Source organism: Pelobates fuscus, chromosome 3 (genome assembly GCF_036172605.1).
Source record: "Pelobates fuscus isolate aPelFus1 chromosome 3, aPelFus1.pri, whole genome shotgun sequence".
NCBI classification, from domain to species: domain Eukaryota; kingdom Metazoa; phylum Chordata; class Amphibia; order Anura; family Pelobatidae; genus Pelobates; species Pelobates fuscus.
In genome coordinates, this window is record NC_086319.1 from 233,375,387 (window position 1) to 233,400,389 (window position 25,003).

At 40.1% G+C, this 25,003-nt stretch overlaps 1 protein-coding gene across 1 annotated transcript; it reads right to left on the bottom strand.

The window, feature by feature from the left end:
- On the bottom strand, nucleotides 1-24,975 carry HSPA14 (heat shock protein family A (Hsp70) member 14). Its single transcript, XM_063445448.1, has 14 exons — nucleotides 24,829-24,975; nucleotides 22,310-22,390; nucleotides 20,996-21,078; nucleotides 19,715-19,763; nucleotides 18,983-19,088; nucleotides 18,807-18,897; nucleotides 11,911-12,015; nucleotides 10,752-10,913; nucleotides 10,223-10,378; nucleotides 7,811-7,913; nucleotides 6,692-6,907; nucleotides 6,098-6,268; nucleotides 5,222-5,292; nucleotides 1-497 (listed from the first exon to the last, which is right to left on the bottom strand). The coding sequence occupies exons 1-14, from the start codon at nucleotides 24,883-24,885 to the stop codon at nucleotides 419-421; spliced, it is 1,530 nt and encodes a 509-aa protein (XP_063301518.1). The 5' UTR covers nucleotides 24,886-24,975; the 3' UTR covers nucleotides 1-418.
- Nucleotides 24,976-25,003: the final 28 nt, after the last annotated feature.

The following is a 25,003-nucleotide window of genomic DNA, read 5'->3' on the forward strand; positions in this document are numbered from 1 at the left end:
TAGTAGAAAGTGATTTTACTAAAAACTTAACATACAATGTTCATGGGTGAAAGCATAATATAATACAATCGACACTTCCAGTCTTCTGTTGAATTATTTCCAAACCTTACAGAATGTAACTTATTGCATACAAAAGAAATAAAGACATCAAATTGCAGTTGTCCTTCAACATGTTGAATTGTCAGTTTAACACCAAAAAAAATACTCATGCCCATAATAGGTTTTGAAATTTGAGGCACAGATGTGTCCTATGAGGAGAAAAAGATTAGCTTTATTTTTTTTTGTTGGCTGTCACAAGCGATTTGTCTTGTCATGTTTAAGTTGATAAATGAATTGTCAAGAGGATTTGAAAACTGAAATTCCTACTACTGCACTATCTGGCTGTGATCTGAAGCGGCACATCCAAAATAAGCCCAAACTAAGAAGTCTCTTCAACCGTGATCATTTCCGACTTCCCAGAGTCTTTATCAGTACAAGTGATGTGTAATGATCCATCTCTAAAAAGAGTAAAAACAAAAAAGCAACAATAAGTAAGCAATACATTTTACACTTTTCTATTATGTACATACGTCTCTTAACAGTGGCGTACACATGACCCATGGGGCCCCGGTGCGAAAATTGATCCGCGGGCCCCCCCCTCGCGCTTACTCTGCGCGGGCCGGGGCAGCAACACATGGCAGCGGGCACCTGGTCGCAGGGGTTGCAGGGCTGCGACCGCGGTATGTACGCCACTGCATGCAGATGCACACACACTTAAAGGACCACTACAGACACCCAGATCACATCAGCTCAATGAAGTGGTCTGGGTGTCAGGTCCCTCTAGTTTTAACCCTGCAGCTGAAAGCATAGCAGTTTCAGAGAAACTGTTATGTTTCACTGAGGGTTAATCCAGCCTCTAGTGGCTGTCTCACTGACAGCCGCTAGAGGCGCTTCCGCCATTTTAAGACACTGAACGTCCATAGGAAAGCATTGAGTAATGCTTTCCTATGGGCGGTTTGAATGCGTGCGCGGCTCTTGCCGTGCATGCGCATTCGGAGCTGAGAGGCGGAGGGATCCCCAGCGCCATGGGAGTCCGGCGCTGGAGAAAGGTAAGTGCTGAAGACACACACACACACTCTCACGAACAAATGCATACACACTAGCTAACAGACACACACATTTACTGACAAAGACACTCAGCGGCAGACATACATACACACTCACTTACAAAACACACTCTCACTGACAAACACGCACTCACTAACAGACACCAAACAGACTCACTAACACACACACACACACACACACACACACACACACTCAGTAACAGACACACACAGTAACACTCACTGACACTCACTAGCAGACACACACTAACACAAACACTCACAGTAACACACACACTAACACTCACACACACACACTAACACTCACACACACACACTAACTCACACACACACTAACACTCACACACACACTAACACTCACACACACACACTAACACACACACACACACACTAACACTCACACACTAACACACACACACACTAACACACACACACACTAACACACACACACACTAACACACACACACACACACACACACACACACACACACACTCACTCACTCACTCAGACACACATGGTTTTTTTTTTTTTATTTAATCCCCCCAGCCTCCCTACCTTTTGGAGTGCTGAGGGGATTCCCTGGGGTCCAGTGGTGCTGCTGGGCTCCTGGGGGGCCAGTCACCCGGCGGCCGGTCAGGCTGGCTGGTGCGCGAGGGAGCACTCTCCCCTGAGTTCTTCCTCTTCAGCTCCCTCGCGCGCCGCGTACTGATACCGGCGCCGGAAGATGACATCATCTTCCGGCTCCGGTATCAGTGCGGTGCGCGAGGGAGCACCCAGGGGACAGTGCTCCCTCGCGCACCAGCCAGCCTGACCGGCCGCCGGGTGTAAGCAGGGCCAGCCTCGGGGGGCCCGGAGGTGGCCGGCTCCTGGGCCCCCCAGGAGAAGAGGCTGGCCCAGAGCGTACATACCGGGTCGCAGGGGCGGCCGGGCCCCCTGGTGGGCCGGGCCCGGTCACAGCCGCGACCCCTGCGACCCTGGTATGTACGCCACTGTCTCTTAAGCTCATTTTACGCATTTCATTTTATTTTAAAATTTCACAGCACTCTCTGTAGACCTTCTACCTTGATGACTTAACCCCTTCAGGACGGAGTCAATAGTGCACGTTCTGATCAAAACAAAATGTAAACAAAAACTGGAGTTTGCGCTATATGTCTGTTCAACCGTAGTTCCCCTCTTTCAAATTATATGCACCCACACTTATTATATATCATTTTGTTCAGGAGAAACAGGGCTTTAATCTATCATTAACTATTCATATATGGAACATAATTTATTATGAATAAAATAAAAAAAAAAAGGTGAGAAAATAAGATTTTTTTTTAAATTTGTATTTCCGTCTGCCATTTTAGCTGTGAATGTCATAATACTGTTAGGTTTTACTGCAAAAAAATGCACATATTTGTAATCAGCGATGTCTCACGAGTACAACAGTACCCCCCATTAACAGGTTTTATGGTGTTTTGGAAAGTTACAGGGTCAAATATAGAACGTTCCATTTTCAAATTGAAATTTTCCAGATTAGTAATGTTACCTTTGAGACGGTGTGGTAGCCCAGGAAAGCGAATTACCCCCATAATGGCATACCATTTGAAAAATTAGACAAGCCAAGGTATTGAAAGTGGGGTATGTTTAGTCTTTTTTAGTAGCCACTTAGTCACAAACACTGGCCAAAATTAGCGTTCATATTTGTTTTTGTGTGAAAAAAGCAAAAAACTAATATTTGGCCAGTGTTTGTGACTAAGCGGCTACTAAGAAAGACTGGACATACCCCACTTGCAATACCTCGGGTTGTCTACTTTTGCAAATGGTATGCCATCATGGGGGTAATTCTCATTCCTGGGCTACCATACGCTCTCAAAGGCAACATAACCAATCTGGCAAATTTCAATGTGGAAAAAAATGAAATGCAAGCCTTATATGTGACTCTCTAACTTTCCAAAACACCATAAAACCTGTACATGGGGGGTACTGTTATTCTCGGGAGACTTCACTAAACACAAATATTAGTGTTTTAAAACCGTAAAACATATTGCAACAATAATATAGACCATAAAAGTGCCGTTCGCTTGTAAAAAATGCGAAAAACGTCACTTTTACTTAAAATATCATTGTTGTAATACAATTTACCAGTTTGAAACACTAATATTTGAGTTCAGTGAAGTCTCCCGAGTAAAACAGTACCCCCTATGTACAGGTTTTATGGTGTCTTGGAGAGTTACAGGGTCAAATATAGTGCTTGCGAATTAAATTCTCTGCACTTTCTCCCTGTGTTGTCAGGCATGTCAATCAAATTTTAATTAATCAAATCACATAATTACGTTAAAAGATTATTTAAATATACACGTAGAATTTTAATATATATGCATTTATAGGTATTTAAATTCTACGTGTATACTAATGTAATCTTTTATGTAATTATATGTATTTATCTATATATATATTTGCGGTTATTTGTATTTTATACATAGATAGATATATATAGAATGTCATTCTAAGTGTATTTTGTTACCGATATATATATATTAATAACAAAATACAGTTAGAATGAAATTACATATGCATATATAATTTATATTAAATTTTGTTTCAATATTTTATTTATTTATTTTTTTATTTATTTATTATTTTAATTATACGTATTTATATATAATATATATATGTACATCTATTATATATATAATATATACATATTATATATATGTAACGTCATTCTAAGTGTATTTTAATATTAATTTATATACTTATATTAATATTAAAATACACTTTACATGACGTTACATATATATATAATATGTATATATTATATATATATAATATATATACATATTATATATATATATTAAAATATATTTAATTTATTTTTAAACATGTTTATTTTATTTTTTTTACACCTCCTACCAGCAGGGGGACTGTCTGATATTTCAAACAGTCCCCCTGCTGGCAGATCCATAGCCAGCTATAGGGGGCCATGTGATCGCTCTTTGAGAGCGATCACATGGCCCCCGGGGGCCTCATTTGCCGGAGGGGGGCTGCCTGGGCTCTCAGGCAGCCCCCCAGAAGAGGATCGCGGCGGAGGTGAGTAGTTGCTGGCTCCTGGGGGCTTAAACCGTTACGGCGTTCCATGCCGCCGCAACGGCTTTAAAGCCCATTTAAAGCGCGACGGCATGGAACGCCGTAACGGCGTTAAGGGGTTAACCACAGTACATAAATAAACTAATGTGTGTGACATATTCACATCCATCCACTAGGAGGTACACCAAAGGTTAACAACAATAATAATAATAATAATAATATTATATATATTAGCTGGCAAGTGGTTATCAGACCTTGAAAAGTTACAGGAATGCTTAAACCAAATTTGCAATTCTATTTACTAAAGGCAAATCGAGCTGGAATATGCAGATATCCAGTAGACTGTGTCATGTTTTCTTTAACATATCTTCATAGATTAAACTCTGCTCTGTAGAGAGTTCTTCACAAAGCAGGGAATTTTGTAGAACTGATTAAAGTTTTAAACATTTTAGTCAAAATTACAAAAGCTGAAGAAATTGCAGAGATAATTTCAAATTGTGACTTCAAATCATGAACTCACTATTCCACTTAGTGAATAAAGACTTGCAGTTTTAGAAAAGAAATACAAATCTAGAATACACTACAAAACACAAGGTCTATTCATGAAAAGAAAATATTTGAGTATGTATTGCATTTTATCAAAGTTTTTTTAATACATTTTGGATCTGTAAACATTGCTCCTTTGAATTTTACTTAGAATGTTTTCCAGAGTTGGTAGCTGTGGTTATTTGGATGCCCTCTTACATACACTATTACACACAAGACATGTTCATTATTTATGATAATGACTTCACTTGACACTGTAATGGTTAAAAGGTAGCATCTAACTGAAAAACTACAATGTAGCACCGGTTTTGCCAAATATTATAAAAGCGGCCTGGAAATGCAGGATGTTAAAAAATAAATAAATTTAAAAAAAAACAATCCTGCAAAACATATCAAATGCAAACATTTTTTTATTTGAACATTTTTAGACTAAGAATAATGACTGACAATTCCACATGGACTACTGCAGCATTTAATAAATCTTGGAGTACGTTACCTCTTCATTGTAAGCACAGTCACTATGTCATGGACGCCACTGGCTTTCTTTTGCAAATCTTTCAAAACAATCTGTAACAGGAAATGTATTTAATGAGCAACGTATCCCTTATATAAATGGGGAAAACAAAATTACAAAGAAAGCCCCAGTTGTCTACAGCCTTTGCAAGCCCTCCTCCTTATCCCAGGCAAAGTATTTCAGTCAATGATGAGTACAGATCCTTAAAAGGTGTTTAAAGAATATTAAAGGGACACTCCAGACCACTAAACCACTTTAGCTTGCTTTAAGAGTAAAGAGAGCGTGTTTATTCATTTTTTTGAGTAGTGCAGATTTTAATAGAAATGTAAACTTTTATAAATTATACTGGTTACAACTCCCTTGGCTTTCAAACAGACAACATGTCTGTAACTTCCTGGTTTGGGTAGCTTAGTTGCACTGAACACAATTGCCCAGAGCACCTGAGTTGCAAAGACTTCTCATTGAGCTGCAATGGGAAATCTGTGATTGGACAGCCACATAATGTCTGGGTAGGATTAGAAGAGGAGGGCTTGCAAGTTAACTCACTTTTCACTTGGGGTATATCTACTAAACAGTGATTTTTATTTATTTTGGGCATTGGAATGTCCCTTTAAAGTCACTGACTAAAGTGATAATTGCAGTTAATTCAAAGCGAAATTTCATTTTTTAATTATGAATTTGTCATGTTCACAGTTTATACATTTGGACATATGATAAGTATGAATTGATCTATGCAAGGAAAATAAAAACAGGAAATCCCTAGTTGGCAAATCTCTAGCACCAGATTTATCAACTGAGAACATAGGTCTTACAGATTAAATGTAACATTACATATTCATAGAAATGGATAGTATCTACCTGTGCAAATTTACATGGATCTGCCACACTGGGTATGCCAGCAGACTCGTACAGTTCCAAACACACAGAGGAAACGTTCCCAGGAGCCTGTAATGTGTGCTGTCTACGAGCAGGAAGAGGGGTCCCTGATGGCAACAAAAGCGTAAATGTCTCTGCCCCAGACTCTATTTCCTGTAAAGAAAAAAATATATATATTCTTAACCCCTTAAGGACACATGACGTGTGTGACACGTCATGATTCCATTTTATTCCAGAAGTTTGGTCCTTAAGGGGTTAAGTCAAATACATAATTTATGTAGAAATAAACACCCTCAAAGATTACTTGATATTATCAATGTGATTTCTATTATGTGAGAATGTGCTGCACTAACGCCACAATACACAGTCAAAGAAAAATCATACGCTATATACATTTTGCTAGATCTATAACACACACACACATCCAGGTTGCATTTTAATTTGTTTGCAGTTATAATGCAAGTACCGTTATCAAATATTTATCATTTATATGGCAATACATGACAAAGAAGGAAATCTGTACAAATGTACTGTTCAATCTTACTGCAATTGTTATTGAACAATGTATCCACAAACCTTTACAAATATGTTACAAGCAGCGCACTCGATGGTTATAGTGTCCAAATCAGTGGCGAGGTTGTCTTTGCCAAGTAATATCCCAGCCTGTATGGCAGCTCCGATAGGAATAACCTCATCGGGTGGGATGCTACTGAGAAGTTCCACCTCTGGAAAAAGGTCTTTGATGAGTTGTTGCAGCTTGGGAATTCGAGCTGAACCACCACACAGAACTACCTGAAAAAAAGAGAGTAAATGGCGATTACAGATAAGTACTACAAATGACAATCATTAAATTGTATGGCAGTAAATTAAACAGAACTGGTTAATGCCGAGAAACATTAACTGTATTAACTGTATATATTCATTAAGCTGGTTTTCAAAATCTCTAATGATGAAAAATCGTATGTTCAAATGTACTTCTGCCTCCAGTTGCTTACAGCCAATGAGACCATGGCATACTATAGTGATGTCCATTAGACGCATGCCACCAGGGGTGAATGTAGGCTGACAAAAGGCAACAAAAGTTCTAGTCTCATCAATTTACAGCTTCTTCCTAGTTAAAGGAACATTCTAGACCAGAGTTCAAAACTTTCCCTTGCCACTAGCATGCTGGCATCTGAACGGAGGGACACCAGTCTCTTCTCTTTACTCCCTAGCAAGTGTTAGCTATGTAGTTACCATGGCAACCACAGCACATATATGTGGAGAGGAAAAGGACCACCTGATCGAGGTCTGTACGGCTTTCCCTTGTCAGTCAATATACTGCATTGATACTATGCTGAAGAATTGACTGACATGTGGAAGAATGATCTATTTTTAGAAATGATTTTCTCCCAATACATTTGCTACCACAATGAACAGAGGAAATGTTACACTGTTTAAAAAGAGCATGAGTTCTAGGTAAAGTGACAAACACCCTCTAAGAAACTATTTTGACACTGGAAAACAGGATTCCAGGACATTCAGAATCTGTCCGTGCTTTTGTCAACAGATGACAATCATGAGGTTACTGGTTTCTGTGAAAGGTTTTCATTCAATTATTTTACCTGGTGAAGTATGTCAATGGTATTTCAGGAAACTGAACATGTAGTTAATTTAAAAAAAAAAAAAAAAAGCCAGTACTTGCATGCCCCTCACCTGATTCACATCAGTAGTCTGGAATCCAACTTGCTCCAACAGGCTTTTTATGGGGTCAATGCACTGAGTAAACAGTGAAGAGCAGATGAGTTCAAACCGGGCTCTGAACATAAAGGAAATGTATTACAGCATAAGTTGTCAAACCATATTTAAGTCACCATAAAAGTACTGAAAACCATTTGGTGTGTGTGAGAAGTGCAGACACACAGAAAGGACAAGTGCTTGTCTAATTTCTTTATCACTAAGCACCATCACAGCTTCAAATAATTACAAAGTTGATGGTGCAATAGTATACCGTTTTCAGCTCGGAGAGTTGCTTAGAACTGCAGCAATTTGTAAAAATTGCTGCCGCTCTAAGCAAGTCCCCTCAGAGTTTCCAGTTGGTATTAATTTTGCATGCAGCGTGCACAACAATCATTCACAATTTGGGCTGAGCCCTCAAAAGGTGAGCCACAGACTGGACCCCAGAGACCAGACTGAGATACTCCTGAGGTCTCTTCCTGGTTAGAGTGCTGTCTGCCTCTATCTGTGGGCTGACCAACTAAATAACATATCTGATGGGAACTTTTTTTACGTAAATAAAAAAAATTATATTATATATACACACACACACACACACACACATACATATATATATATATATATATATATATATATATATATACACACACACACACACACACACACACACACACACACAGCAAAAATGAGCGCACTCCAAGGACTTGAGATTTTCAAATAAAATTTTACTTTATTCAATCCATTTAAAAAGTCAACGTTTCAGCTCCCACATGGAGCTTTCATCAGGACAAAACATAACTTACAAGTGCAGACACAAAGAAATATATACCCCCAATCCCTCAAAATAATTTACCTTAATTGTGTACTCACCTAGCCATGAGACAGCTTGCCCTGCATTAGAGAGTAATGTATCTGAGTGTGGTGGCCATGTGTGCAAGGCCCAGAAAAGGGGCGGGCTACAGGTTACTTAGTAACAATCCAACTGGACTGATTGCTTTCCACCTTGTGGCCTAGTAGCTACAATCATGATTGAGCTCAGGGTAAAGGAGGAGTGGATACAGAGTCTAGAATGTTTCAAAAATGTATCTGTCTGTGTTCATATATTTTAAACAGTATAACAGGCTGGAAGGGCCACCAGGAATCCAAAATCTGTTATCATACTGTAAATTCAGTCTGAGTGCTGGAGCAATTCATCCCATGCAGCACTGAAAGGGTGTATCTGTTCCTTTGTAACTGAGGAAAGAGCTGGACTATAAGTCTACTCTTAAACTCTCTATGCTTATAGCAAATAGGGTGGGAATATCTCATGGTTTGGATCTAAAAAACCATTTAATATAGACATACATGATTTTTTTAAAAATAAATCAAAACAACAGCTCAAAGCGGGAGATGTTACCATGTTAATACATTGATTATGCATAGGGCACTAAAGTGTAATAAATAATATGGACAAAGTGACCAGTGTTGAATTGCATAGTGTCCCCTGCATAGTTATTTATGATTATATACAAGGTGTGACCTGAGTAGTGTTATCTCTTGGGTACATAGCACACAACATTGGAGTCCAGCACCAAGGTCGTTTGGCGCAGGCTCAGTCTCCTCCTCCGACGTCACAGCAATCTGGCAACCTAACACACATGCGCAGTGAGCATCGCACGCCCTTTATTCCTTTCCCATAGGAAAGCATTGAATCTATATGTTCCTATGGGAATATTGAAGACGCTAGACGTTCTAAGTACATCTAGTGTCGCTTCATGGAGTTAAACTGCATGAAAAGGCAGCACCTCCAGAGGCAGTTTCTTTGAAACTGCAATATTTTCACTTGAAGGGTTAAGGGAACAGGGGCACTGCACCCAGACCAATTCAATGAGATGAAGTGTTTCAGGTGCCTATAGTCTCCCTTTAAAGCCAAAATTGGTCAAATTCCCCCAGTCAGCTATGATTTTGTTTCAGCACCAAATCGGATTTGTTTGTTGAATGACTAGTAAGCCTTGAAGAGATTGACAGTGATACAAACGCACTAGCAATAGAACATATATAAAAAAAACAAAAAAAAAAAACCTTTACAGATATATAGATGGAAGACACCTGTCAAGTTATAATATAGATCTTATCAGATGATCAGAAAAATATTAAATCAAAGTGCTTTCTAATCACTTGTACAGTACTTGTAGTGAAACCCTTGCTCACCATCTGGCAATGTTAAGCAGCTCAAAAAGACTCAAAAGCGGTCTTACAAGAAATGGTCTTCTAGTGCAGCTCAGATATCCTTCAGCAAGACTGGTATCTTAACACCACATCTCGCAAGACCATGCATGCAGAGGGAACCACATGTTCATGAGACATTCTACCAATGACTGCCCAGCTGTGGCACTTTGGGATGTGACTCACCTAGAAACTGCACAGTCAAAGTCTATACCATCATGCAAAGAGTCCACAAAGCAATTGGAGCTTCCTAATGTGGACAAGGAGTGCTTTGCTAGATCAGCACTGTTCATCAGCTTCATCATAGCACGTGCATTGCCCCGAATGTCCTGTTTGTAGGACCTGAGGGAAAGGGATAAAAAGAAAAAGGGAAGAATTTCAATTTATAGATTTAATGCTTTTTTACTTGACCTTCTGTATTGACCTACTCTATAGTGATACATAATTTTAAAATACTCTTGTTTTGAACAATGGTGGTTTATGTTACTAAGCAGGCTCTAAAATTGGAGCCATTACTATAGAAACCAGAGTAATGTCTCTATTGGCCCTCTTGAAACATTATGTCCAAATCTTGCACTACACTTCTGGTAACTTTACTCTGAGAATTTAAATAAAGTAAGTTACAAAATAACACATTGGCTTCCGGGAGGCATATTCATTAGCGATCACACAGATTGACTTTACCAGTGTCTTATATGTAGGCTAAATCCCTTACCGTTGAAATTCCGATGCAAGATGCTGCGCCAACGCCTCAGTGAAACACACACCTCCGATTCCATCATATGTTTTTGTAGCAAGCACACGATATATCCCGCTATTAACCTCTATCATAGTGACAGAAAGGGATGTTCCTCCCAGTTTGTACACCAAAACATTGCTGCAACAAGAAACAAGTACATAGGTAACTGGAACATTGGGACCATACTTTGCAAAAAGGCAGAATGGTTTATCCTTATAGTAGTAGACAAGTGCATTTAAAGGGACACCAAAGTCACCAGAGCAACTACAGTTTAATGTAGTTGCTCTGGTGTCTATAGATTGTCCCTGCAGGCATTTTCGTAAACACTGCCTTTTACAACATGCAGCAATGACGCTCAGCAATGATTCAATGCATCTCTGGCAGCGCTGGAATAAAGGTGAGGTTTTACTGTATTTAAGGGGGAGGCTAGATGGCTAAATAGTATTTTTAACACTATAGGGTCAGGAATAGACATTTGTGTTCCTGATCCTAACTGTAGTGGTTATCTTGCTTAGAGTGCACCATTTAGAAATTGAGAAAAGCGTAAAATTCTGACCGTTTAGTTATGCATGATGTTTGGAAGTTGCTAGATTACAGAATGATGTGAAATATGTATCAAAATAAAACAAAAACACACTACTGTGCACTTTCACTACTGAGCCAAAGTCCTAGAGTTCATTAGGACATAAGGTTAATAGAGCATTCTAAATCTATTACATGGTACAAGAATTGATATAACCTTTACAAGCACCAGATTTGTACAGGTAAGTATTCTCAAAATTATTTTATTATTCTAGAAATACATCTTGCTTCTATGGAGAACGGTAGGTCTTAAATGGGAACTCATAGAGGTAGTGGTCTAGAGAATCGTTGGGTGCTGTACAAGCGGTTTGACCAAACCTAGGGCTCTCCTGTCACCTAAAGCCCATCCTCTCATCTGCCACTTGATAACAGAAATATCCATCCAAAGCTGCCCACCGTTGGATTCCAATGACAGGCTGCAAGCTTTGTGGTGGTAGGAACTACAGCAATATGATGCACTGCAGAGGCCAGGCTTGAGATGCTGGGAGACCCTTGGTTTTTGTCAGTCTGCTCAAAAAAACAGCTAGAAAAATGAAAATGAGCAAAAACATACCTTTTACCAGCAGGTGAATCTTGACCAATCCCATATGCCAAAAGAGCAGCAGAAGGCTCATGAACCATACGCAATATATTAAACCCTGCAGAAGCTGCTGCTTCCCTGCAATCAGATACAGTGGATACTTAACAGTTAGAATGGCAAATGTAAATGATGCTGATGGGAATTTAAACAATTATGCAAACAAAAATAGACATTTCTCATTCATATTATGGTTACTTAACTTCTACATTTAAACATATGCATTGTGAGGTGTATAAATAAATTACATGTAAATCAACATCTTGAAACTGGCAACAGGCAGTCAGCATACAGAAATCAAATAAAAGAGGAGAAATAAAAAAGTGAGAATTGTTGGGAATTGAAAATAAATTGGAAACATTCTCCAAGACAGCTGTGCTTCCAGTTGGCTACTTTGGCCTTGGATAATAAGAAAAATTTGTTTTTAATTCCAATGGACAATTCTCGCATTAGTGAATAATCATGGATCTTTATTTTTCCCCTCCTCATTTACAATGCACCCTGACTGTGCCTGGATCATGATGTATCTGATAAATCTCTAATGTAAGAAAACAAGAACATCACAAATTATAGGCGATTTTCAATGGTTTATTTAATAGCCTGTTTTTGTGAGAACTTACAGGGGTGCAAGCCAATAAAGACTTATCTTAATTTTTGATCAACTGTATTGTTGATGGTATGCCAATATGAGGTAGTTCTTCACTTATGGTAGTGTTTTTACAACTTGTGAGTATATTTTTAAAACTTCAATATATATATATATATTTTTTTTAATTTTTTATTTTTGCGTGCAAAAGGTTTACAGACTTGCAGGTAATGCCACAATAGCAGGTACCGACAACTTGTATTTGACCTATATATGGCATAGGTTGGATCTGCACAATTTTCTAAGTTAAACATTCAGGCTTAAAGAAACACGAGTCAAGCTTACATTTACAAATGACAGGTCAAGGGGTGATGTAGGACTCGATCTAGAGAGTGCATGAGGGTTGTGTTTTGCATGTTGAACTGGGAGAGTAGAGAAAGAGGGAGGGGTAAAGTAAGGATTGTGACCAGTGGTGCCCGTTGTGTAATGAGGGGGGCAGTAGCCCTTCTCCATGCTAGTTGTGTAGGTCTGAGCACCTCTGGTGTTGAGATTCTCCTCTGCGTGGGGTGCCCCTAACCTTGGGGGTGGCGGGGGGTATATTGAATTAGTTTGCCAGCGGGGATCGTTGGTCCGTGACCGCGTGTAGGTGCGGTATATTAGACATCTTTTAAGGCCGTGTCAGGCTATATCGCTTGTGCTGCGTTACAGCATGTATTTCATGGTTGGCAGGGTGGTCAAGAGTGTGAGAGAGCTGCAGAACATTTGTTGGCAACATGAAAGGAAAAGGAAGCAAAAACAAGCAAACATAAAGTAAATGCAGGCACACCATGGTGCGATTTTCTGTAGTATGTAATATAGTCAGGTTGGTTGAGGCGCTGCTGCACCAGATCTTGGTTCAAATATCGCAATGTTAGCTGGATCCCAGCCTCTAGGATTCGGCGGCCCAGATGGGATAGCGGTGGGCACGTGTAGCCCCAGTGCAGTCAGGAGCGTTGGTCCTTCGGAGACAGTTCCCAGCTTGTGTGTGGCTCCTTCGTGTGATACCAGTAAGGATCGTGGGGTCCCCCATCTGTATGCAATCCCTGCCGTGCGCAGTTGAGATGTGATTGGTTGTAGAGATCTGCGCCATTGTAGGGTGGCCCTTGTGAGGTCCTGGTAGACCGTGAGCTGGGAGCCTTCGAATGTATATGGGGTTTTGTCCCTCAGGGCTGTCAGCAAGTGTCCTTTGTCCTGATGTGATATGCAGCGGAGTATAAAATCCCTGGGGGCAACTGGTTGTGCCTTGGTGGGTCCAGGTAAGCGGTACACCCCGTCTATAGTAAATTTTCTCGCCGCTGGGGCCGGTAGCACCGAGGCCACTAGGCGTCGCAGGTAGTGGGGAAGTTCCTCTGCTGTTACTGTGTCAGGGACCCCGCGGATCTTGATGTTATTACGCCTGTGGCGGTCTTCTAGCGCTGCAATTTGTGAGGTAAGTACCTGGTTAGCGGACTGAAGGTTGCTTAGGGTGTGTTGTATAGTTGATATCTCTGTGCGGACATCTTGTATGTCATTCTCTGTGGCACTGACGCGGTCTGTGACCTGCTGGACGTCCTTTTTAATTGCCGCTGTGTCAGCTGCCAGTAGTTTCTGTATGTTCAGTAAGAGAGTTTGTAAGTCCTGTTTAGTGGCCAGGTTGCTGGTTAAAGAGTCAAGGTGTGTGGTGTCTGTGTCATCTCTCACCATTGTGGCCTGTGTCCCCTTGTGTTCCAACCTGTCTGAGGTGCTCTTCGCGCTCCCGCTCTCCCCGGCCGCCATTTTGGATGGTGCCGATTTTTGCAGCATTGTGCTTATGTCCCTTGAGTCCTGGACATCTCCGTGTGAGGGCTTTTGCTGTTTGCGCCTCATGTCCACCGGTTTGGCTGTGGGACTCTGTGGGGGCTGTGGAGGTATCTCTTCCGCTCTGGTAAGTGCTGCACCTCCAAGAAGCGTGTCCCAGCTAATGTAGGCCGGTGCTTTGTAGGCCCTGGACCGGCGCTTAGTTTTGCCCGATTTCGGCGGCTGGAAGAAGGGCATCGGGGGGCAGCAGGTCAATCCCCCGAGCTGATGGTGGTGTCGTCGGGGTCGGATTGCCCCTGGTATGTCCCTTATTTCACGGAAAATCGGATTTTCTATCGGAGCCCAAGTAAATGGCGTCCGCTCGGCTGCGCTGGCAAGCTCCGCCCCCTTAAAACTTCAATATTTTAATTAATTTGTTAATAAAAACATATGATCTAATATTATCCATTTGCTGATCCATGAGTATTTATGAGCAGACTTAAGAGAATTGTGTAGGTGATATGTATTTTGTTTCATATTATTCTTTATTACATCTTGACCAGTTGTGAGAGCTACTCTGTTGAACTACTGGAAATTATACTGGAGAGCTTGCCATCTCTTTGTCTGAGTTACACTAACTTTGACTTCTGGCTCAGTGTGGTCCCTTTTCCAACTGAGAACCAAAGCTTTAATTACCTCTTCAAAGCGGCACAGTTAACAAGATCAGAAAGCAGGATTGTGCATTTAAAAATGAAGTTCCTTGGGAGGCGGAGCCAACCAGCAGGCCGAGCAGAGCTGAGGCTCCGTAAAGACAAGCAAACTAAACACAGCAAACCGGGTGTTACACCGACGGCAAACCAACCACTCACCCCATAACGCAATGGGAAAACGGGCCAAGAAGAATAAGGCTACCATGGCCTCTGGGTCCAGAAAATATTGGGGATCACATGCAGGGAGGCCTCCCGCACATGGCGCCCAAAATGGCAGAGCAACGCACAGAGGAATTGTCATCCGAAGAGGAACCCTCCATGGATGCACTGGATGATATTCTGCTGACCGGCGGCCTGCATAGGGAGTCCTCGAGGAAGATAACACCCCAGCCACAAAGGGAGATATTAAATCACTGCTCCGAAATATCCGCACAATGTTTCAGGCAGACCTAGCAATCCTACGAGAGGATATGCTTACGCTCACAGGAAGAAAAAAGGCTACAGAGGACATCCTCTCACCTCAAGGCTGAGCAGGCCTCCCTGGCCGCAGAACAGCAACAGATTAAAACATCCCAAGCCAACATGGTACAAAAGATGGCAGAATACGAAGACCGCAACCGCAGTAAAAACAAAAATCAGAGGTATTCCTGCCGCGGTGGAGCAGCTAGAACTGCCACAATTCCTGAGACGCCTGCTACAGCACATACTTCCACACAAGCAAGCCAAGAATATCCTCATGGATAATGTCTACAGAATCAGCAGGCAGGGCAGGCTGCCACAGCGGAAACAAAGCAATGTCATTGTTCAGTTTGTCACACGCTTGGACAAGATGGCAGTCATGACAGCGGTCAGAGACTTACCCTCCCTATCCTTTGAGCAACACACTCTCGCATTCGACAACGATCTGTCGAGACCCACCATGCTCTAGAGGCAATCAATGCGCCCTGTTACCAGCGTGTTGAGATAGAAGCTGATTTCGTACTGCTGGGGCTCACCGCGCACCCTACAGGTTACCACGGAAGGGACAGTCTATAAGCTCAACTCACCAGTGGAGGGTCAGCAGTTTCTACTCCAGCAGGGCATAACCTCACCAGCAGAACTGAGGAGGGACAGTGCCCGGAGGCAACAATGGGATGTGGATAACATCGCCCCGTTTGAGCCGAGGAAAGGTCACCCATCCCTCTGCTGCAGGTCCAGTGGACTGATACACAGGAACTGTCACCACCTGGCATCGCTGACTGCCATTCCCAGTCCTTGATACTCTTTATCCTTATTATAATGTTTTCTTGGTTTTTTGTTTCTTTTCTTTCCATCTTTCTATATTATATTCTAAGCTGACTCCAAACCGTACATTCCCAAATAGCCATAGGCCACTAGCTATCCGCAGCCGCATCCCTAGTCGGACAGCGGCGCATACAGACAAGCCGAAAACTGCCGCGGTACTCATAGACGGTTCCACAACTCATTCCACAAACATGCCCCTTCTTACGCCCTCTCTAAGCTAATGTAACATTCAGAGAAGGACGACCATCAGACATGGCACAGAAAGGCCAAAATAGAGTTGAACTCTATATCAGTATCAGCCCACAGACCCCATAAGGAAGTACGGGCCAATTCAGACTCTGACCACTCACCGCACACATCATCGAGCCCTGCCAAGCTGGCTCCCACCCCTTACACCCCCTCTAAGTAACAGCACATATCAGCGCTCACTACGGCGGGAATCATATACCTTAGGACTAGCCTGCCCCGTCACGAGACAGCCTTCGCAAACACGCTAACCTTGGCCCCAGATAGGCACTTTCAAATACACCTCCATACATCAGTTCAGCACAAGCACAAATTCATCAACCTGTTACCCATGTTATGTTACTGTATGTGCACGTTTTGCTTACTTAAACAAAATAATGAAAAATAAAAAAGTGGAAATTTATATGCATGAATAATGCACCTTTCGCTTTATGATCAAATAAAATAAAGAATTTAAAAAAATAAAATGAAGTTCCTTTTTCACCCCCATACAGATAATGGCAATATTAACAATTGTGTTTAGCGACTGTTCCTTAGGGAAGGATAGGCAGGACCTAGGATGTAAAATGGTTGCATTAAAGGGATTCTATAGTGTTAGGAATAAAAATATGAATAGTGCACTTTGGTCTGGGCAGGGTTAGAAGGGGAGGGATTGCAAAGGCAAAAATGCAACTTCAGATCTACCTTACTGAAAAAATGCATAATTAAAAGCAAGTTTTCATTTGGGGTATATCTACTAAACAGTGTTTGTTCATTTTGTATTTGGACAGTGCAGTGTCCCTTTAAAGGTCACAACATCAGTCATTTTACCATTACTAATTTAGCAGCCAATCCACTTATTATGGCATTAATGAAAGCAGTATACAGAATGCGTCCAAATATTAGGCTCTCTCACCCGTTTCTGTGCAGGAAGTGAAGCACAAAAAATAATGGATACCAATTGTCAGTTTTCAAACACTGTCTGACCCAAGGTGCATGTGCAGTATATAGCTGAAGGATCCGGTCATATTCTAACGGTACGGATGAGTTATCCTCATAATGTTTTTTAAATATACTTCACTTTATAAAAATGAAAAAATAAAAACTTTTCCCCCTTTTTAAAACTTGATGAAAGGATGATTATATTGAAAAACATATATACACCGTATGTACTCGAGTATAAGCAGAGTTTTTCAGCACATTTTTTGTGCTGAAAAACCCCAACTCGGCTTATACTTGAGTCAGTGTCTGTATTATGGCAATTTGCATTGCCATAATACAGACTGGGCCCTGGGTGGCCTGCAGAGATCTTACTTACCTCTCCTGCAGCTCCTGTCAGCTCTCTCCTCCTCCGCGGCGGTCCGTTCAGCACCTCGGTCAGCTCCCAGTGTAAATCTTGCGAGAGCCGCGGGGTCATAGTGCGGCTCCCGCAAGACTTACAGTGTGAGGTGACAGAAGAGCTGCACGGACCAGCGCGGAGGAGAAGGGAGCTGACAGGAGCTGCAGGAGAGGTAAGTAAGATCTCTGCCAGCCCCCTCCCCCTCCCACTGAACTGCCAATGCCACTGGACCACCAGGGAAGGAGAGCCCCCCCCCCCTCCCCCCCCTGCATCAAGCAGGGAGGGGGGACAAAAAATAAATAAATATTAATATAATAAAATAAAATAATATTTATAAAATAAATAAAAAAATATTAAAATAAAATATAAATATTAATAATATTAATTAAAAACAATAATCAAAATGCCCACCCCCCACCAACACATACACAAACTTCATTATATACACACACTGTAAATATTCAATTAACAATTTTTTTAGGATCTAATTTTATTTAGAAATGTAAAAGTACAAGCTGCTGCATTTCCCGCCCTAGTCTTATACTCGAGTCAATACGTTTTCCCAGTTTTTTGGGGTAAAATTAGGGGACTCTGCTTATATTCGGGTCAGCTTATACTCGAGTATATACGGTAGTTCTAAGATGACAGTTGTATTTTAAAAGTGGGATATGTTACTAATTTTTAACTCTTAGGTCCTGCCTGTCCTTTCCTGAGGTATAGATACTAAACCACTTGTTACTGCAGCAACTAATCATATAGAGAATAACATTTACAGTGATTAAAATTCTGTTTTTAAAGATAATAATAGAGCATAATGATATTAATAGGCTACCTATGGATCACTATATTAATCGATCAACGTACACAAAGGGAACCAGTTCTAAGAGGCTCAGAATGAGAACTGTATTTCAAGTAGAAACAAAATGATTCTTACCCAAGAGCTTTTTTCTGATTTGTTCCAAAATCAAAAGGAACAGTGATAACTACATCATTGATATCTGACCCAATAGCAGACTGGGCAGTTTCTAGACAAAAACAAAACAAGACACAAGTTAAAGCATAAACAGACAATCAAAAACGACTGCTCAAAATCAGACATATTAATCGTACCTTTCATTTTACTGAAAATGAGCTTGGCAACATCTTCTGGGCTTACAAGTTTGACCGCTTCCTCTGTCTCAATCTCATATCGGAGTTTCCCTCCTTTTTCAATAACCTGAAAACAAAGGCAGGAAAACACAGGACTTTAAAGTAAATTCAAGAAAAGCTGTCTTGCCCCTTCACATGTCTCCAAGTCATAGAATAAAATGATCTACAATATTTATTGATTAAACAGCATAATTTCACTCTGCAGCAAGATCAACTATACCAAGACACCAACTATTCCATTTGCATCACTCCATACTGGAAAGTATGTGACTGCTTTCTAGAGAAAAATAAATAAATACATGTAAAAATAAAATAAAATAAAAAATAAATTCTGCTGGGGTACTTGATAGACACACTGACCAGGTGCCGGTTTTGCGTTACTATTATCTCTGGACCAAACTATATGTAACTTTCATCAAAGAGATCAGTATAATCATATTAGGATTTGCTTGTATTTTGTGATTAGGAGTATTGGATTCCAGCTTGTTTAATCAGTTTATGACGTTTAAAATGCTAAATAAAAGGTTAAAACAAAATATTTACTGTAAAGCATAGAGTTTTGTAGTGAGAAGAACAAAGAATGCCTGGCACATCTACAATAGACCTACTACTATCAAATGAAAAATAAGCAAGTATTGATTATCTAATAGTGTTCTCATAATGATCTTCATTTTCTGTTTCAAAATTACTTACTGTGCATTTGCTTTCAGAGATGTGTTTCTTGGCTTGTGGGTCATCAGGGCTGAAAAATACACAATATGACAATAAATGCAAGTAATTTCAGCATTCAAGTTAAAGGAAGGAACACTTGTTTCTGATAGTTCCATTTTACCACACTCAAGTAAGTATTCACTGCATGCAGATAAGGTAGAAACATTATAAGCTTTGGGTGATGCCAGTAAAAAAAATATGCCTGACTCCCGCATCTGTACATTTTCTCCATGATGTGCTAAAACACTTAACTTTGTTTAGTTACAATGAGTGACAGCCTATGTTCTACATTAGATATTAGAATATTCCAATATGTCTGACATGGCTGTGCTTTAATGGGGCACTCAAAAGCAACACAACCACTTCAGAATGCTGTATTGGTTATAATTCCAGGAGTCATCTTGTGCCGCCGCACAGTAAGGAGTAAATGCCTTTTTTCAGTTTAACATTAACCGGTATCCCTTGGGCACAAGCGATATTTCTGGGCTTCTGTGATATTGCTTAAAGGAACACTCCAGTCGCCATAACAACTTCACCTAAATTAAGTCACTTTGCTGTTAGGAGTCCCCCGGGTGCTTTTTTACCTTCAGTGGTTAAACCTACTTGGTTTAACCCCAAACGATGCCTCCAGTACCCACGTCCCCCAGCAGCATCCGGCTTCTAAAACGGAGTTTCAGGAAACGTGGAGTGCAGCTGATTGGCTAGCGTACTCCGCTAACACTCCAAGCCAATCACTAGCTCCTCTTTCATAAGAAAGAATGGTTTAACCCCTTAAGGTAAGAGAGCAAATTCTTACCGAAAAAAAATGAAATCCCAAGAATCACAATTAAAACTTAACTTCTTTATAAAAAACAAAAAGGTTCAGAATGTATTTATCCCTCATCGTGCCTTTGGGGACACCTAGCTCTGAAACTTGTTTGTTTAAAATACAGTTACAATAAACTGCCATAGCTAGACCCTCACAATTACATCAAACGCATCTATATCCCAGCTAAGGATAAAAAAATATATACAAATAGCAGGTGCCATAAATTCATATGAAACAAATGCAAATATTAGAAAAAAAAAAACATCTAACACTATAATAGGCAAAGAATGTTTCACCAGTCAGGCGGCTCTTTAAGGAGGTTGCAAATGCATAAGGATAAGACTGGCAGACATCCAAAAAGGTCCAAATACACATTGGCAATACAGTAAAAATAGAGACAGTAAATACAGATTGATAGACAGGATTTTGACAGCTTTTTTAAACTGTGTTTTTACCTCCTTCCAAGAACCTGCTTTACTTTCACAATCGTGTTTGATGCGTTTCTTACTCTGCTTTGTTTTGCTGCCAAGCCAACAATCTGGAAAAGAAAATAATAGCAATGGATTAAATTATACTAAAAGTGGTCTTTCATCTACAGAGTTCTACTTTGAGTAACTATAATAATGTAATCATGCTAGCAAAACCACCTACAAATATATACATGACATATCCCATGACTTACTTGAACAGGAGTAGAGCTTAAAGTCTTCTAAATAATTCAAATACCTACCTGAACTTTGCATCCAGGTTTCATCAGCAAAAAAAAACTACATGAATTCCAGTACTGAGCAGATGGAATAGGGCACGTGTGAGAACATTTCAAAGATTAACAAAGTTGACAGTTCAAAATTCTGTGCCAATGTATATGTTTTTACTATTTGCTAAATTAGTACTGACATTATAAATACATGTAGGTATTTGTAATGAAAGTGTGTCCCTGTTCCATTTTCGACTGTAGGGCCCCCATATAAATGAAGAAATTGAAGTTAAACTGACCTTTAATCCAGCCTGTACTGGCCTTACCACAGCCTTCATGCCTCCTTCTTGGGAGCTCATCTAGACAGATAATCTCAGCCAGTTAAAAGCTGCTCCATAGAGAAGCATTGATGGCTGTATTGTGCATACCCAGAAATTGCCATGCTGAGCCAATAGGATTCTCCTCAGAAAAAAGCATTACAATGAAGTGGTCTGGGTGCGGTAGTCCTGTCCTTTTAGCACTGCAATGTAAAACCCTGCAGTTTTGTAGATACAGCAATGTTTTCATCACAGGGTTAACACACCTCTTCCCGACAGCCATAATCAACCAAATTCTGCTCATCAAGAGCATTTGATTGTCTCAGCACAGCAATATGCCATGCATGCGCACTAGCCTCCAAATGCTTCTCTATGAGGAAGACTGAGGATCTCAGCCAAGGAATGGAAGCAGCGGCAAGACCAGAGCAAAGCGGAAAATAAGTCAAGTAATACACTTTTTTTCTTCAACCCTTGCAAGGAGGGGGCAAACATCTAAATAGTGATTAGAACAGGATAGCATGTTTGTATTCATAATGTTATATAGTGTTCCTTTAAGCGGCAATGCTTCATTATTTTACAACTACCTTTAATAAAATATATGAATAGCTATATATATACATATATATATATATATATGCAATATGTACAGATGACATTCTATCATCTATAGAGGGCAATTATTGAATAATATTTAATTTGAAACAAAATGTATACAATAGAAAGACAATTCAACTGAGAAAAAAGCAGAAACACACCACTTCTTTTTCCAAAAATCCAACAACAGCGGGAGTGACTCTGTCTCCAGCATCATTTGCAATGACATCTGCTCGTCCATCCTGTAAAGAAATAGAGGTATTGTATTGGTATGCCCATATCATGTTCTTCATTTAATTTTTTAAGATATGAATTGTCATTGTACAATGCCATAAATCCATTATATATTTGCAATTTATTAGGGATTGTACAACAACATAAAAGCCACATGAACTTCACTTTATTTGGAATTTATTGTGGATAAACTTTTAACTTATTTTTCACAACATTAAAGATGTTAAGAAATATATATAAAAAGTATAAAAAATATACAAAATTAAAATATATTTTTCATAATATTAAAATAATTTTCAAATGCATATCCAACAATATTAAATTGAGGCCATATTGGTTACACTTAGTGGGAAAACATTCATGTTATGAAACAATAATTTAACGGAACAATCCAAGCACCAGCAGTGCCCTGTGACCTTCAATATAAGTAATTAAATTGATTGCAAACAGTTTGACAACTCATCTGGGTTTCGACTACATGCTTCTCACCTTATCCATTAAGAGCCAGAAGCTTCCTCATGGAGTTTCCAGCTCCCAGGCTGAGTGTCAATTGAGCTATGTGATAAGTTATCATTGTGTTAGCAAACAATTTGACTACTTACATAGGGGAGAGTACAAGGCAAGTTTGGCATGATGACTACAACATCATGTAGTGCTTATGGTGCCTGGTTCCTTTAAATTATATTTACTTGACTATACTACATTCATAGAACAACAAATGTCCTCAAATGAAACTTATTGCCCAATGTTATTTGTTGTTGTTGTTTTTTTTATAAATTATGCTATTCAGAGTTGTGAACCTTGCAATGTACCACATTCTGCATGTTCATGAAGACCCATAAAATATGTTGATGCACAAGAATTGAAAATTGGTCACCACCCTGCTCACGCATTCAAACGGCATTACGAAAATCAGCTATATTTGAATACAGCCATTGCTGAGCTGTGTTGGTTAGTTCTGTATTAAAATGTATTTTGCATTGGGCAGGAGTAACATGATGTTCTACTGACAGTTCCTTAAAAAACTAAAAACAACTGTGGTAAAGCTACTTTTAACTTATTCGGCCATTCCACTCATCCCATATAAATGAGTGGAACTATAGCTGGAAGGTAAAACACATTCATAAACACCTGCTTGATGAAAGGGATGCCTGCTGCAGTACTTATCTGTGCAGTCACTTTGTAATTTTAATAGGTATTTTTTATATCAATTTTGTTAGCGTAAAGTGTTGGAGTTCACGTTCTGCACACTGTGTAATTTTAATTGAACAGCATCTTCAGCCATGGTGGAACCTCAAGTCACATTGCACAACCATCATCTCATCAGAAAATCCTACAATATTGTGGGATCTGCTATAAATGATCTAGCATACCCACAACAAGATGCCATATGTATGTACTGTACATCACGTAAGAAGAGGTCTATTCTCATTCGCTGCGGTCAGTGAACTCGATAGGAAATTACAGTAATTTCCTACTGCCGCATTTTCCAAATTGTCTTATCTTAAGACCAAGTAGGAACTTGTACATCTTATAGTAGACATCTAAAACCATGTCCCTAAAATTTTGCTGAGCTACACCTCCCATGATTCTCTGGCCATCTATCACACTGAAAGAATTATTTGAGTTCATGGGTGGTGTATGAGCGGACATCCCACTTATTTACAGGGAATTAGGTTTCAGTTACTTACTTTTTGCCCTTTGTACATACATTGAGACTTAATAATGTGACCATTTGATGACCTCTGCTTCTAATCTCCAAGAGTTTCACCATATCTCATTAGGTGAGGGTTTTAGAAATTAAATGTGCAGTCTTCTGATTGTAGTGGGATTTCAACTAACATTCTATTGTAATCATTTATTTATTTTTTAAATAAAAAATTAGTGACTACAGCCCAGCATGAAGATGCCAGTGCAAAATAAACAAGAAAGCCCATAAGCATAAGGTCTTCAAACCAAAGAAGGATGTCCACAACGTATAACATGTGGTCCATAATATGGCATGGCTGTGGTGGTTTATTTATGTATTTTTGCAAAACAGATACATTTGTATCTAAACTCCCCCCCCCCCTCCCTAATTTATACATCATTCATATGCACAATATTTATGTGAAATTTCCACCATAGCACAACCTATTCTATGACAAGTGCAGTTTATTCAGCCATTTAGCGGATCTATGGACACTGGGTCAGAGCACAGGGTGACATTTTAATTTCGGATAATAAAACAGGAGCCGCTTTAAGGACACATGTCATGATTCCCTTTTATTCCAGAAGTTTGGTAATTAAGGGGTTAATGACTAGAATGCTGTCCCTGGAGACTGTGTGTGCAATGAGCGGACAGTATGAGACAATCAGGGACAGTTGGCCCCATTCACTGGAGCCCTGTGCCGGCAGAGCTGATTGAACACACGCGGTCTATCGCAGCCACCATGCTCCCCGTTACCTTATACACAGCTGCACAGGCACACGTGCAACCCAAATGCACACCGATCGCCGCCATGCCGGTGTCTGGCAGATGCGATCCCGTTCAGCAGCCAATAAGGACATACAATGGTGAGACCCTATAGCCAATCAGAACTTTGAAAGTGCGTCACATCCCCGCCCACGTCTGCGGTCTG